This window comes from Strix uralensis, chromosome 4, assembly GCF_047716275.1.
Source record: "Strix uralensis isolate ZFMK-TIS-50842 chromosome 4, bStrUra1, whole genome shotgun sequence".
Lineage (NCBI taxonomy): Eukaryota > Metazoa > Chordata > Aves > Strigiformes > Strigidae > Strix > Strix uralensis.
Window position 1 is genome coordinate 43,642,125 of NC_133975.1, and position 14,654 is coordinate 43,656,778.

General features: G+C 38.1%; 1 protein-coding gene across 10 annotated transcripts in view; it reads left to right on the forward strand.

Annotated features, from left to right (window-relative positions):
• Window positions 1-14,654, forward strand: part of DDX60 (DExD/H-box helicase 60) — a 50,052-nt gene that overhangs the window by 26,508 nt on the left and 8,890 nt on the right. For 9 of the 10 annotated variants that reach the window (XR_012628715.1, XR_012628714.1, XM_074866513.1 and 6 more), the window contains 7 exons: window positions 675-802; window positions 3,321-3,479; window positions 4,746-4,890; window positions 6,463-6,615; window positions 10,598-10,702; window positions 11,990-12,190; window positions 13,246-13,350. Coding sequence is in view for 8 of the 10 variants with exons in the window: in XM_074866513.1 (XP_074722614.1) it covers window positions 675-802; window positions 3,321-3,479; window positions 4,746-4,890; window positions 6,463-6,615; window positions 10,598-10,702; window positions 11,990-12,190; window positions 13,246-13,350 (996 nt within the window). In the remaining 2 variants the exon portion in view is untranslated. The remainder of the gene's footprint in view (window positions 1-674; window positions 803-3,320; window positions 3,480-4,745; window positions 4,891-6,462; window positions 6,616-10,597; window positions 10,703-11,989; window positions 12,191-13,245; window positions 13,351-14,654) is intronic. The other variant, XM_074866517.1, reaches the window with a different exon arrangement.

Below are 14,654 nucleotides of genomic sequence, written 5' to 3' on the forward strand. Positions count from 1 at the left end.
AAGCACTAATATTTGTGGCATTTCTGTAAGCATTTTCTAGGTGATATTTTCACAGGCTTCTCTGGCAATCAGACTTCTAATACTGCTGTGACATTTCAGTTCCTGATTCCTTTAGGTACCTCCTAGAATTAGTGAGAATATTGTACCGTTGCTCTGCTTTTTAAGTCTACCTCTTTTTTGCTGCTCATTTGAAACCTTCTGTGTAACCACAGACATGTTTCCATGTAAAAGAAAGAAATTAAAGCAATGAGCAGAAAATCAAGTTTTTGATTGGAGGCCACCTATTTCTATATCATAAAAAGGACTATGATGAGGTGGTGAATCAACAACAAGGAAAAAATATAGAGTATCTGTGGAAAAAAACAATTTTCTTGAAATATGACGCTTAAATGTGAAAATATATCATAATCAGTATGTTAGTGATACTTTATTATTTGCACAGTGATGGTAGCCATGAATGCTACGGCAATTTGCATTTTGAGCTCTTACTGAAGGCAGTTGATAACTTGCAGACCTTTTAGTCTGTAAACTATATGTGGCTATTGCAGTTCTGAATGATTTAAAAAATTTGAGCTGATAGAAGTTTACACAGGAAAATGGAGTCTTCATATTTGTTAGCCTCAAGCGAGAAGTTTCTGCCATTAAAATCTCCACAATAATACTACTTTGGTCAGGTGAATGAGCTACTGGAGCACCTTAAGCCAAAACCTGTGGATTGCTCAGAACAGGAAAAATGGAAGCATTTTGCAAGCTTTGTTGATAAATTACATGAGATGGATAAGTTGCCTGCAATATTTTTTATGTAAGTATTTACATTCCATGTTTTATACGTGTATTGCCTATATTCAGAAAAATGGGTGTTGGAGATAAGCATTGATATGGCTTGGCACATGCCATTTATATGGTATTTGTTACCTTTGCTTTACGACATACAAAGTGAAGGCATACAAGCTCTAACAACCCATGTATACTGTGTGGAAAGGGTAGAATTCTTGCATGATGTCAGAGAAAGTTACAAGAAACTGAATCACATTAAAACGAGGGTTGGATTCTCAGTTGCTTTACCCCAGTGTAGTCAGTAAAGTTGCTGAAAGTGTATGCTGTTTATTTAGAGGTGCAAATGGTGTACGTAGGGGCAGATTTGCTAGGGAAAAGGGTGGAATGAAATACTATTAATGTGTGCATTTGCCACATGGTGATGGTTCCACTGCATAGCCTCTAACAATCTCATCTTACAGACAATGACATGCATCAATCAACCTGTTTTGCATATGTGTGAGATATAATTACATAACATCAAACATGCACAACTTTGAGCCTACTGAGAATACTGTTATTGTCAGTGATATTGCTAATATTAGTAAAGTAGGTATGTACCTCAATGTCGGACTTGATAATAAAAAGAAGCTGCTTATCAGTAAACAGTTGTCTAGCACGTATTCTCACTGTAATAATGCGTAGGAACAATCATGTAAAAATGGAAAGTTTTCTCATCTCAGTATGAAGCCTTGCCCTTCCTTAAGTTGGACACTAAGGGTAGAATGCTTACTGCCATTTCAGTTCTCACATGCTTGATGCTGATAATAAGGCATTTCTGAAAGAACTCTAGAAAGGAAGAAGCAAAAAATGAGTTTACATATTGATGGCACGTCTCAAATTAGTTGCTGGTAAATTATTTCTTTTTCTCAGTGACAGTCTAGTTGTTAATGTTATGGCTGATTTCAAGCTGAAATTGACAATTTTCAAAAGAACTCTTAGATATTTGTAATTCCTTCAAATAAGGAATAATTTCAGGGCTGCTGAATGACCTGGAACATAATTTTGGGGCACTCAGCAGGAAGTTCCAAGGTGATTCTCCTTAGGGGAGATGGATAAGTGCCACCTTCTCATCTACCCTGGAATGATGGGTCCTTAGAAACTCTTGGTGACTTATGGCTCTGACAAGGGACTGCAAGTAGAGTATGAATATCCTAGACAATTGATAAATGGTCATGGTGAGACAAGAACACATCGCAGACCAGTGAACATGGAGGCAGAACCTAGTAGTGTCAAGCTGGGGGATGAGGTACAGAAATGTGTTATCTAAGGGTCTTTTAAGGCATAGGTGTAGCATAACAGCACTTGGTAGACCTCCCGTGTCTTTGTAGTCAGACAGAATTACAAAAAAGTAAAAATGCCTCTAGTTAAATGTCCAAGTCCTGAGAAACTGTGATGGAGATGAAGGGGATGAGTAGCCCTCACAAGTAGTAGACAGTGATTTGGAGTAACAGATTGATATTTATGCTTCAGTGGTGCTGGTAAGCTGTTATTGATGAATGAGGTTGCAAATCCTGTATGGTGTTATGTTAGCATGAAATTAATGGAGACTCCTGAGAGAGCAGGTATCAGAGCTGAGAGGCCAAACTGCTGTTGCAGTCATTGGTGGTAGGGAGAAAACAGTATTTAGAGTTTGCTTTTCTTTTCTAAGAGGTGCCAAGGAGAAGAACAGGCTGGCACCACTTTAGTACTCCTTATGGCTGAATAAACTCATTGGCAGAGAGAAATTAGATCATTCAGTCTGAGCTTCAAAGGGGAAAAAAAAAGAGTAAATGGCAATGACTGTTATTGAGCTCTGTCATCTCTGAAGACGTGAAAAACTTAAGGAGAGGTTACCTCCTAGCCTTAAAATCTGTATTTGGTCTTTCTGGATAAAAGAATAAAGTCCTTCAATTTTTGCTCCTGTTCTTGGTAACTGCCAGATTTGAATGACTTGTGAATATTCTAATGGACTAAGATGGAACCTCACTCCATGTGTTGCCAACACCTTGCATGGTGTTAATTAACAGGATCTGCCTGCTGCAACAAGAATAAAAAAAAATACTTTTTGAGAGTGAAGCTGGAGAAGTCTTCATCCCTGTTAAACTCCAAACAGTCCAGTACTGAAAAAGCCATGAGGAAGAACAGCTGTGTAGAAGATCAAGAAAGACAGGCACTGATTCTCAGCTGGGTAGTTGAGAAGTAAAATGACTTAAGCTACAGTTTGCTTTATCTGCATGTCCAAGTGTCCAGCTTAGGGAAAGGTAGAACTGAGCATACTTTCTACAGATAATTTATTGGCAAAACCATTTTACATTTTACAGTTTTGAAATAATAGCAGTTTGAAAGTGAATGCGGAAAATGTGGACTATGTTTTGGAGATGGAATAGGGATATGCTTCTCATGATTAGATTCTAACTATTGTCAGATGGTAAGGCTCACTGAATAGTATTGTAACAGCATTACATACAAATAAAAACTCTACTACACCTAACTTATGTATATGATATATTATTTACTTTAAGATTTAAAGTGGATACAGTGGAAAGTGCAGCTAAGAATGTATTCCTCAATTTGCTGAAAAAACAAAAAAGTGAACAAGACCCTAATACTGAGAGGGAAAAACAACGTTTAAGTGATGAACTAAGAAAAGTGAAAAAAATGCTAACAAAATTCAACCCTCAGTAAGTATTATAACTATATATTATTAAAAAGCTTACATATTATGACAGAGCATAATTTTGTGATAACTTATTTCTGCGGAATGTACCTTTCAGCAGCACATTCATCCAGCTTGTAGTATAGTAGTCCCTGCTCCTCTTTGTGCTCTAGCAACCCACATGGTAGGAGCAGCTGTATGGCAGGTATCAATCAGCAGTACCTAGTGTGTCGTCAGACAGCAGGAAGATACCAGTGTTGCTGACATTGTGTAAGGTGCTGGCACTACAACATAAGAATCAGAGAGACCTGAGTATATGAGATTGATCAGTTTGGAATAATTCCCTACTGACATACCAAGATACCAGAATGGCTCTTTCTCCAGACAGTAACTTTTGTCATGCAACTCTTAAAAAGAGTGTAGCGTCTGACCCTGGTACTGGGTCAGCCACAGTGGGAGAATATTTTCATAGTTTAGCCTCACCATGGCTGGTTACAGTGGTGAATCTCTGAATCACAGGTTCATCTGGCTGCTGAGATGTTTTTTGAATATTTTTCAGCCTTTTGCTTGGATTGTACTGTATTTGTTTCCTCCTTAACCTTGAATGTTTTTGAATTTGTGATCATAGAGTGTGGGTTTTTATAAGGCATTTGGCAATGAAATATGGCTATAGTTATCAGGATTGTCAGGAACATAAAGCTTTATGGTTTTGTCCTCCTAATCATGACAATTTACAGTGCATTCTTTGAACATAATATCATGAAAGAATGAACTTAGCTGACTTTAATAGTAGTGAGAACTTGAAAATCCAGTAGGAATTTAGACACGTATTTAGACATTGAAGTAGCTTGAAAATCTGCCTCTAAATAGTTCTCTCTCCCCTCTCTTCTTCAAATCCTGTCCTAAATCCTTACAGTCCATGTCATTATTGGCAGTAAATCCATCACATTTCTCTTTCATGTTTAATTCTTCTACTGTGCAATCTTGTTAGCTTACTAGTTTGCTAAATGAGGTACTTAAAATTGCTGTCTTCATCTTTCTTCATTTTTGTATATCACCATAATTTCTCCTCTCTGCTTCACCCAGAATTACTTGCTGTTTTGCGTAGAAGCCATGACAAAACGAAGCTGTTGGCATTATCAGTAAATTTACATTAACAGATCTACCTACATGTTTTAGCCTAGTGTAAAAGGGAATGAGTCTGCATCTTTCAGCAACCAAAGAATATTTTAAAATTGAGAAATGTATGTTAGTTACAGGAATAATTTTTTTAATTTTGTATTGTACGCAGGGATACCAAAAAGTTGAACTCCAGTAAAATGGAAAACATGGTACTTCTTTCGACTACAAAACAACAGTTAGAAAAAAGACTTAAAAGGCTAACTGTTATCCCTTCTGTGTGTACCTACGCTGATCCTAAAGCAGTGGATGAAGATGTAAGTAATTCACTGATAATTATAACATGATTTTGGTTTTGTATGTCTAAAATGCATGAAGTTGTGCATAAGTACATAAAACGCATATAATGTGTGATGCAGTTGTACTTCATAACAGTACGCATTGGCTTCCTGAAACATTCTGAATATTTCCAATTAAATTTGATTCCGGGTATCAGTCTTAGATAGCTTTATTTTTAAGGTGTATGGACAACTTTCATTCTGTCAGATAAAAAGATGTTGACTTGTCCTTGTGATAGGAGTCCTGGGATGTATACTACAATTAATTAATTTCCATGAACTATCAGAACAGATCTATGCAGTTAATTCAGATCTCAGAATCCTATTTTTCTAAGTCATCACCATAGACTATGTGGCACCTTTGTGTACTTATCAAAAAATTTGTAAACCCTTCATATCTTGTGAAAATACTAAATAATAAATTATGTTAGACTCTAAAAGTTCTAGTCCCCACAAAGGAAAATTTTCCATGCTTTTCAATGTGTTTATGCCCCCTGAAGAAAGAAAAGGTGAGAAAAGCACAGAAAATCTGCAGATGTCCATCAGAAATATTAATATATATTTGTATACAAATAATTAAGGAATAATTTATGGAAGAGATTTATATGACGTGATTTGCAGTAGACAGTGGGTGACTGGGCCTTGCCTTGATCCAGGAGATCCTCTCTGGTCTAAACTTTCTGAAACATAATGGTGTTTCATATAGCTGTCTCTTCATGGCTGGGTTTTTTTGTTTAAAAACTAATGGTGATATATAGCTCTTAATATAAAATATAGATCAAAATTTTGATGAAGTGTCTTGATAATGCTTTCTGCTTACTGTGATATGTCTTGAAAGAGAGGAAAATTCTGTCTATTGGGACCAAACTTGAAAATTCTCATGATTCCTTATCCTGGGAACTTGTGATCCCAATGGCATTTTTGGACTGCTGTCAGCCAGCATGGAAGGAACACTGCTTCCAATAGTTGCACATGAGTAAAGGCAATAATGAAGTACCTTGGACTTTGGAACAGATGGACCTTAGCTGTAGAGTGAAGTTCAGAAAATAGTGAAAAAGCTTAATTTAGTGCTATTTCTGAGTTTGGGAAAGGGAAGCTTCTAACTGTGTTGTGAGATGAGATAGTGGTACTGAGCAGGGATGACAAACAAGAGCTTCACATAGCTACTTAGGAATTTGTTCTGTGATAGTGTCACACAGTACATAGTCATGAGGCCATACTTCAAATAGGGAAGCCATGAACATGCATGTGTGCCATGTCTGGTTGCATCTAGCTGCATGGTATGACAATTGGAACTGGTGTAATGGCATTTGTTGCAAAGGTGAAAAAACCTGATGGCACATAGAAGTGTACTGAAGAGCCTGAATTTTGTCATCATAATGAAGCTACTGACGGTACACATCCAATTATATACTTTGGGCTCCAGGTTCACTGAAGATCATAAACAGCTGTTTCTCTGTAGTGCTTGGAACTTTATCAGAGAAGACTTTTTTTTTTTTCATTAACAACACCTAGTTGTGGTTAATACTTAATATTACTTTTTATTTGTAGACTTTGAAGAAGATTTTCCATCGAATTAGGTTTGAGAGAGGACGTTATCTGCAGCAAATGATGGCATTGAGAGGCATTGGGTATCATCACGGATCTATGGCCGCCAGAGAAAGACTAGTAGTGGAGATGCTTTTCAGGCTGGGATATATCAAGGTTGGTAAATTTGGATCAGTTCTTTTTTTTTTAAATTTTAGTTTCTCCATATATTTAATTAAAAAATAGTGTACCTTTCACCAGTGATAAAATATATTGCATTGACTTTGTCTTGCTCATTTAAAAAACGTTGACATGAAGGTTTCCAAACAAAATAAACTAAGTGAACTGATAGCTGTAGAACTTTATTTCTAACTAAGAGTTTCTATCCTTCAGATTAGCATATCATAGAATCATTTAGGTTGGAAAAGACCCTTAAGGTGATCAAGTCCAACCATTAACCTCGCACTGCCAAGTCCACCCTAAACCATATTCCTAAGCACCACATCTACATGTCTTTTAAATACCTCCAGGGATGGTGACTCCACCGCTTCCGTGGGCAGCATGTTCCAATGCTTGACAACCCTTTCAGTGAAGAATTTTTTCCTAATATCCAATCTAACCCCTCCTCCCCCGGCACAACTTGAGGCCCTTTCTTCTTGTCCTATCACTTGTTACTTGGGAGAAGAGACCAACACCCACCTTGCTACAACCTCCTTTCAGGTAGTAGTTGTAGGGAGCAATAAGGTCTCCCCTAAGCCTCCTTTTCTCCAGGCTAAACAACCCCAGTTCCCTCAGCTGCTTCTCGTGAGACTTGTGCTCTAGACCCTTCACCAGCTTTGTTGCTCTTCTTTGGACACGCTCGAGTAATTCACAGTATTTGAGGTGCAGCCTCACCAGTGCCAAGTGCAGGGTGATGATCACTTCCCTAGTCCTGCTGGCCACACTATTTCTGATACAAGCCCAGATGCTCTTGGCCTTCTTGGCCACCTGGGCACACTGCCATCTCATATTCAGCTGGTTGTCGACCAACATCCCCAGGTCCTTTTCCACTGGGCGGCTTTCCAGTCACTCTTCCCCAAGCCTGTAGGGTTGCATGGGGTTGTTGTGACCCAAGTGCAGGACCCAGCACTTGGTCTTGTTGAACCTCATTCAGTTGGCCTTGGTCCATCAATCCATCCTGTCCAGATTCCTCTGTAGAGCCTTCCTACCCTCAGGCAGATCAACACTCCTGCCCAACTTGGTGTCATCTGCAAACTTACTGAGGGTGCACTTGATCCCCTCATCTAGATCATTGATAAAGACATTAAACAGAACTGGCCATGATACTGAGCCCTGGGAAACACCACTTGTGACCAGCTGCCAACTGGATTTAACTCCATTCACCACAACTCTTTGGGCCTGACCATCCACCCAGTTTTTTACCCAGTGAAGAGTACACCCATCTAGGCCATGAGCAGCCAGTTTCACCAGGAGGATGCTGTGGGAAATGGTGTCAAAGGCTTTACTGAAGTCTAGGTAGACACATCCACAGCCTTTCCCTCATCCACTGAGTGAGCCACCTTGTCACAGAAGGAGACCAGGTTCGTTAATCAGGACCTGCCTTTCATAAACCCACGCTGGCTGGGCCTGATCACCTGGTTGTGCTGTACGTGCTGTTGTTGCGGATGAAAGTATTGACACGGTAATGATTTAGTAAGAAATCTAGATTTATTAATAGATTTATTAATAACTAACAGCAATTTATCATTACAAAATAATTCAGAAATGCTGAAAGAAGGAAAAGCGACTTAGTCACAATTATAAAATGACAAGATTCACACTAACTTACTTAACAGTACCTTAACTTATACATATATACATGCGCATACACAAAACAGACAAGCACACACAGAGAAACAAAGGTGTTTGGATTCAGTAGAATGAACACAAAACGGACAAACACACACACAGAAACAAGGGTACACACCCCCCCCCCCCCCCCCCCCCCCAATAAACAGAGAAAGAACGGGTGAAAGAAGCTAGCTCAAAGAAAAATTTCCCTCTCGAGTTTAGAGCAAATACTCACAATGCCTTGCCATTCCTCAATGGGCGATAATTGAGACTCGAGTGGGTGGACTTCACCCTGGCCTTCCGTCTGGAGCAGACGACACCTTAAGGGTTTGGTACCTGAGAGGCATCCCAGCTCAGAGGAGATGCTGGTCACAGGCCCTCTGCGATCCAGGAGAGCTCAAAGGGTCTCCCTTGTGGTCACAGTTTATAGGGTCCAAGATAATTGACTTTTGTCAAATACCTTCTGGTGCCTTCCAGCAGTTGCACAAGAACTTGATGAATGTGCAATTCTGTTATTGTTCCCATTTGATCACATCCCAGGCACAGGTGTGCCAGGCCATTAGGAGATGATGGGCCGTTATAACCGTTTCCGAGCCAGGCTCGTTAACGTTATCAGTCCTTATCTCCACAGATTGGTGTATAGCTCGGGGGATGTGGGTGGAATCACACCTAGCACCAAGTAGCCCAACAAGGAGGGGCAGGGAGGGGTGAGAATTGCACCACCACAGCCGTGTGATGGCATCCAAGATGATCTGCTCCATAACCTTCCTTGGCACCAAGGTCAGCCTGACAGGCCTGTAGTTCCCTGGATCCTCCTTCCAGATGGCATCACATTTGCTAGCCTCCAGTCAACTCCACGGTTAGCCAGGACTGCTGATAAATGATTGAAAGTGACTTGGTGAGCACTTCCAACAGCTCTGACAGTACCCTTGGGTAGATCCCATCTGGCCCCATAGACTTGTGTCTACGTGGTGTAACAGGTCACTAAGCATTTCCCCATGGATTATGGGGGCTTCATTCTGCTCCTGGTCCCTGTCTTCCAGCTCAGGGAGCTGGGTATCTGGAGAACAACTGGTCTTACTATTAAAGACTGAGGCACAGAAGGCATTAAGTACTTCAGCCTTTTCCTTGTCCTTTGTCACTATGTTTCCCCCCACATCCAATAAAAGATGAAAATTCTCCTAACTTGCGGAAAACAGACTCTACAACTCAAATAGAGTTATAAAGCAGGTATATTTACTCTGGCACCGGAGTGCAAGGGGCTTTCTCCACAAAGCTTGCACATCCACAGCATGTTTTACCCAAAACTTATAGAGTGTGGATATACATATTCATTGGATTACATAACACAAACATACATATGCATAAGTGAGGCTGTGTTAGTTCAAAAGGCTGATGTCAGCAGTTTATGTTCTCTTTGCACCTGCGCATTGCCTCCTGGTGGGCGTCTTCAGGGATATTTGGGAGGAAGGCTCACAGTCTTTCTCACCTTGTACTTTTCCCCGGAGCATGCGCAGATTCTCTTAGCCAATTTCTTGAATAACAAGAATGTTTTTCAGCTGGTTTATTCATTCTATCTTATCTAAGAGAACCAATGGAACTTCTACCGTCCGTATATGGCTATCTTTACTCATTACCAAGACCCAACTAGTTAGAGCACACCTGTTTCCCAAGGACAAAAACATGATGCTTTGCTGAACACTGCAGTTCTTGGTAGATTTTCACAGTAAACTGCTTTGTTTTGATGAACACAGTAGTCCTTGGTAAAATTCCACAGAACAGTCTGGGCAAGCAGGATTCTTAGCAATATTCAAAAATACTATAAGTAATACTATAAGTTGCTATAAGTAAGTAATTAAGTTGCTAAGCAGTTTGCTGTAAGTAAATAAGTAAATAAGTCTCAAAACAAGTAATTATTTCTCTGTATCACTCCTTAGCCCTCCTTTTGTTATTAATGTATTTACAGAAACATTTTTTATTGTCTTTTACCACAGCAGCCAACTGAATGTGTTTTAGTTAAATGAACTCTATAGGATTATATTTTGTACTGCCTTCATGGAATATTTCAATTTGTGTTCCATAAAAGATGTGGTATAAACTTTCAGGATACAGAAGTTTAATATACATATGCAATGGCTGTATGAACTGTAACAAGTGAAATTCATGTACGTTCATAGCTCTGTTAAATTAATCATGAATTTGACAATTATTTACTATCATGAAAAATAATAGTACATTTCCTGTTGATTTAAGTTGGATATTACAGGTGTTTTTTTAAAATTTGATATTGCCATTTCTAATAGATATACTCATGTTTCATATTTTATAGGTAGTCACAGCTACTTCAACACTTGCTCTAGGAATCAACATGCCATGTAAATCAGTTGTCTTTGCTGAAGATTCTGTCTTCTTAGATGCCCTAAATTACAGACAGGTATGGAAATAGAATGCGTACTTTTTGTTACAAAACATCACACACTGTGTGATGTAGCTGTCATCACACACAAATTCAGAAAAAAATGTCTTTTTTTTTTTACATATACTTCTGGGTATATTCTGAGTTTTAGCTGTTCATTTTGTGACAATAATAGTTTTAGCTAAGGTGATTTTACTAATGTTTCAGAACTGCCAGCCCACAAATAATGTATGTTGTCAAAAGACCTGTTTCAGCAGTGAAAGTATTACAATTGCTTAGTGAATTAAAGGCAGAGATTCAGCTTTCAGTTATGGGAGCCAGACGACAAAAGCTGTTTTGTTCTACCCAGGATTTTACAAATGTGTGAAAAATAAGCTGTAAGAACATACAATGGGGCTGTAATGAGGATAAGACAGACTGCTGGCTGGATTAATGGGGACAGTTGAGTTCTTCCATCTTGGAAGAACACAATGCAACACAGGAGTGTGTAGATGAGGTTGCAGTGCAATAAAGTAGAATGTCTCCAGTCATGTCACAGCTTACTGTGTGGGCTGAGAGACTCTAACCTCTTCATTAGCCCCCATTTCCTGCTCTTGTGCTACTTTTCAGACCTGTATTTTCATGAAGTACTGCCAGTTTGCCTCTGGTTCAGGAGGTCATATAGGCCAGATCCAGCTGATGGCATCACCTGGCAGGTAGCTCTCAGAGTCAGAGTGTGAGTGGATCTGTGCAGTAGCTGGACCTACGTGCATCTCCCTTCTGATATGCACATAAATGATATGACTCCAGCTTTGTCACATCATCTGGTACAAGGAGCAAGTCTCCACAGTGGACCTGACCAAGAACAGGTGATCCAAACAAGGGAATACACCTTTAGGAAGCTTCTCTCTACTCCTTATTCATATTCTCTGCGCTTTATTCATACTGAGACTACCTCTGCCCCAAATCTACCTAGAAATAATTCAGAGCTAAATGTAACTTGAAAACAAAACTGGTGTATGGGTATAAATTAAATTAAAACTTACCTTGAAGAAATATGAATGTTAAAAGGACACATGAGAGAACGTAAGTATCTTGACCAGTGTTTAGGTCTTCTATGAAATTTGGAAGTTCATATTTAAAAAAGTAAATAAACCTACCACATTTGTAAACCAGCTATATTTTTGCACACATTATTTTAATAATTCTGCATAAATGCTTTAAGACTGTCTAGATGGAACAAGTATATAAAATTTAGGTATATTTTATTTTAAAATTAATAATGTTATATTTTAATAATATAATTATTAAATACCTTATTCTTAGATGTCAGGACGTGCTGGAAGACGGGGACAAGATATGATTGGAAATGTATTCTTCTACGATATCCCACTGCCCAAAGTTGAAAGACTTATCAAATCCAATGTACCTCAGTTGAAAGGCCAGTTTCCTCTGACTGTTTCCTTAATATTGAGACTCATGCTGTTGGCTGCGAAGGCTGATGACAAAGCAGATGCCAGAGCAAAGGTTTAATGTTTTTCTCTTAATGTCTCCTTAACATGAGCAGAAATTTAAGCACATCAGAAGTAAGCAATCTGCCTCCAAATGAAATTGCATACTCTGCTATACTGCTTCTGCTGTGTGCCATCTTCTCCACAGTATTGTACTGTCCATTTTCATGCATTTATTCTTTGCAATAAATGTTATCATCAGAAAGAATGCTATTATTGGGAAGGTATTTTTACTGACTCTTGTTCAATGCAATATTTGCATTAACTTGGAGAATCAGAAAGTTTTCTGATATTTAAAATTTCAGCTTTATTTGAGGAAAAGATGTCAGCATACATTTCCAGAGGGAGAAGGGGAGCTATGAAATGCTATCTCAGTTGAAAGTGAGAAAATTCTACATATTACTCACTTGTTTAAATATGCATACTAACTCTCTGGAATCAAAGAATTCTTATTATTGCCATTTAATGCAGTGATTTAAGTAAACAACCCATGACCATGATTACAAAATGGTCAGAGATCTCCTCTTGTAGTTATTAAGGAACTCTTACCTCAAGATGATCTGTTTTTTACATCCACTTCAGCATATAGACATTTATTTTCAAGGACTCACTGAATGAATTCAGTCATAAGTCATCTTAAGATAGCAAAGTAAATTGGTAAACTTCTGTGTTAAATATTAAAATGGTATTAAAGAGTAAGGAGTAATTTCAAAACTTCCTGGTTTTAGTTTAATATTTAAATCCTTGTCTTTTAGATCTTTGTATGAATTTCATGTAATTAACTTTACAAACCTCAGCATAAATTTAGAAAATGAACACAGATCTGACAGACAGAGGATGGACTTTTTCACAAGCATTTCCAGGAGTTAGGCATTCAATTTGAAATACAAACATACGAAAATACAACATAACCCCCCATCCAGCATTTTTACCCTGAAAACCAATTGATGAAACAAAGCATAAAAGCTGGATATTAAATTTCTTTGCTTGTTACAATACCAACATTCCATTGGATTTCTAATTTCTTCCTTTTTTTTTTTTTTTTCCTGTTTTTCTTGTTTATTTGACCAGGCATTGTCAGTGTTGAAGCACTCGCTGATGTCATTCAGAAAAGAAAGATATGCTGAAATATTAAAAATTTATTTTATGTTTTCCTTGCAATTTCTTATCAAAGAGGTAGGTTTTTAAGTCATTTTCATAAAGAGTAATTCTTAAATCTACAGATTCCCGTTTGTTTGTGTTAGTATGTTTTCATTTAAAGAATCATGTATTTTATATTCCATAGCAGTAGGCTATTTATTTCTGTTAGAAATTCAAGGAAACAGATAAAACTAGAGTGCTTTAAATTTGTGGTTAATTCTGAGCTACTTATGTTATGGAATAAATTCAATAGGAAAAGTCTTATGATATGGTCCATATGATTACAAATTGATTAGGAAAGTGAGGGTTGTGAGGGTTGTGCATTTATGTTGTGTATGAAGATGAATGCATGTGAAATGGTAGGGGTTTAAAACATACTAAGGATGACATGATTTCCAAAATGCTGGGAGAAATTATATCTCTATCAAAAACTTAGGAAGTAGGTCTTAGAGAAAACTGAAAATTAATGGTGTATCTCTCCATAGTAATAGTTTCAATCTGATAGATACCATTTTGGAAAATTTGTATGCATGACTCCATTTTGGCTTACAGCTCAGAACTACAGGCAGTAAGAGGCACCAATAATGTGATTACATTAACAAATCATCTGTGCCCAGGTTTCCTGGTCCTGCTCCCAGTAGGAACCCTAACTAATATTTCTGCCTCCTCTGCTGGGTCATCCTTGTGTGTGAGACCAGGAGTCTGATAATCCCATTGAACAGAAGAATATCATCAGTATACAAGAGAGATTAGTAACATTTCCAAAAAGTTACAGTTAGCATAAGAACTGAACAAAACCTGGCCCACATACCTAGTATCCTGTCTTCAATAATTTTCATAGGGGAAAAAAAAGGGCAACCATATAATGATGATTTTCTGGATACTCCCTACTTTCTTACAGGGTGTGATGCACAGTGATCTCTGACAGGAGAGGTGTCCTGGAATTCACAGCCTTTAATGGAGCATTATTCCATGAGCCTGTCCTGTTGTTTTTTGAAACTATATAAGATTCTAGCACCCAAACATCTTGCAGCAACATATTTGACAGATCACTGCTTGCTGTCCTTTTATCCCATCAAACATTTGAGTTAATAGGTTTTTTTTAACGAAAGTTGCATCAAATCTTACTTTTGTGACTGTATGCACTTTTCATTTGCAGCATGATCTAAATCAGCACTAAAACTATGAAGTCAGGACCTATGCTTTGCTAGCATAGCAGATGCTAAGCAGATTTCATCTGCTAAGCATAGCAGATGAAGATCTCCCATGGAAATACTCAAACAGTGACTTGTTTTTCAGTAAGGACAATTTTTTTCCTTTCGGTGTAAATTGAATGGTCT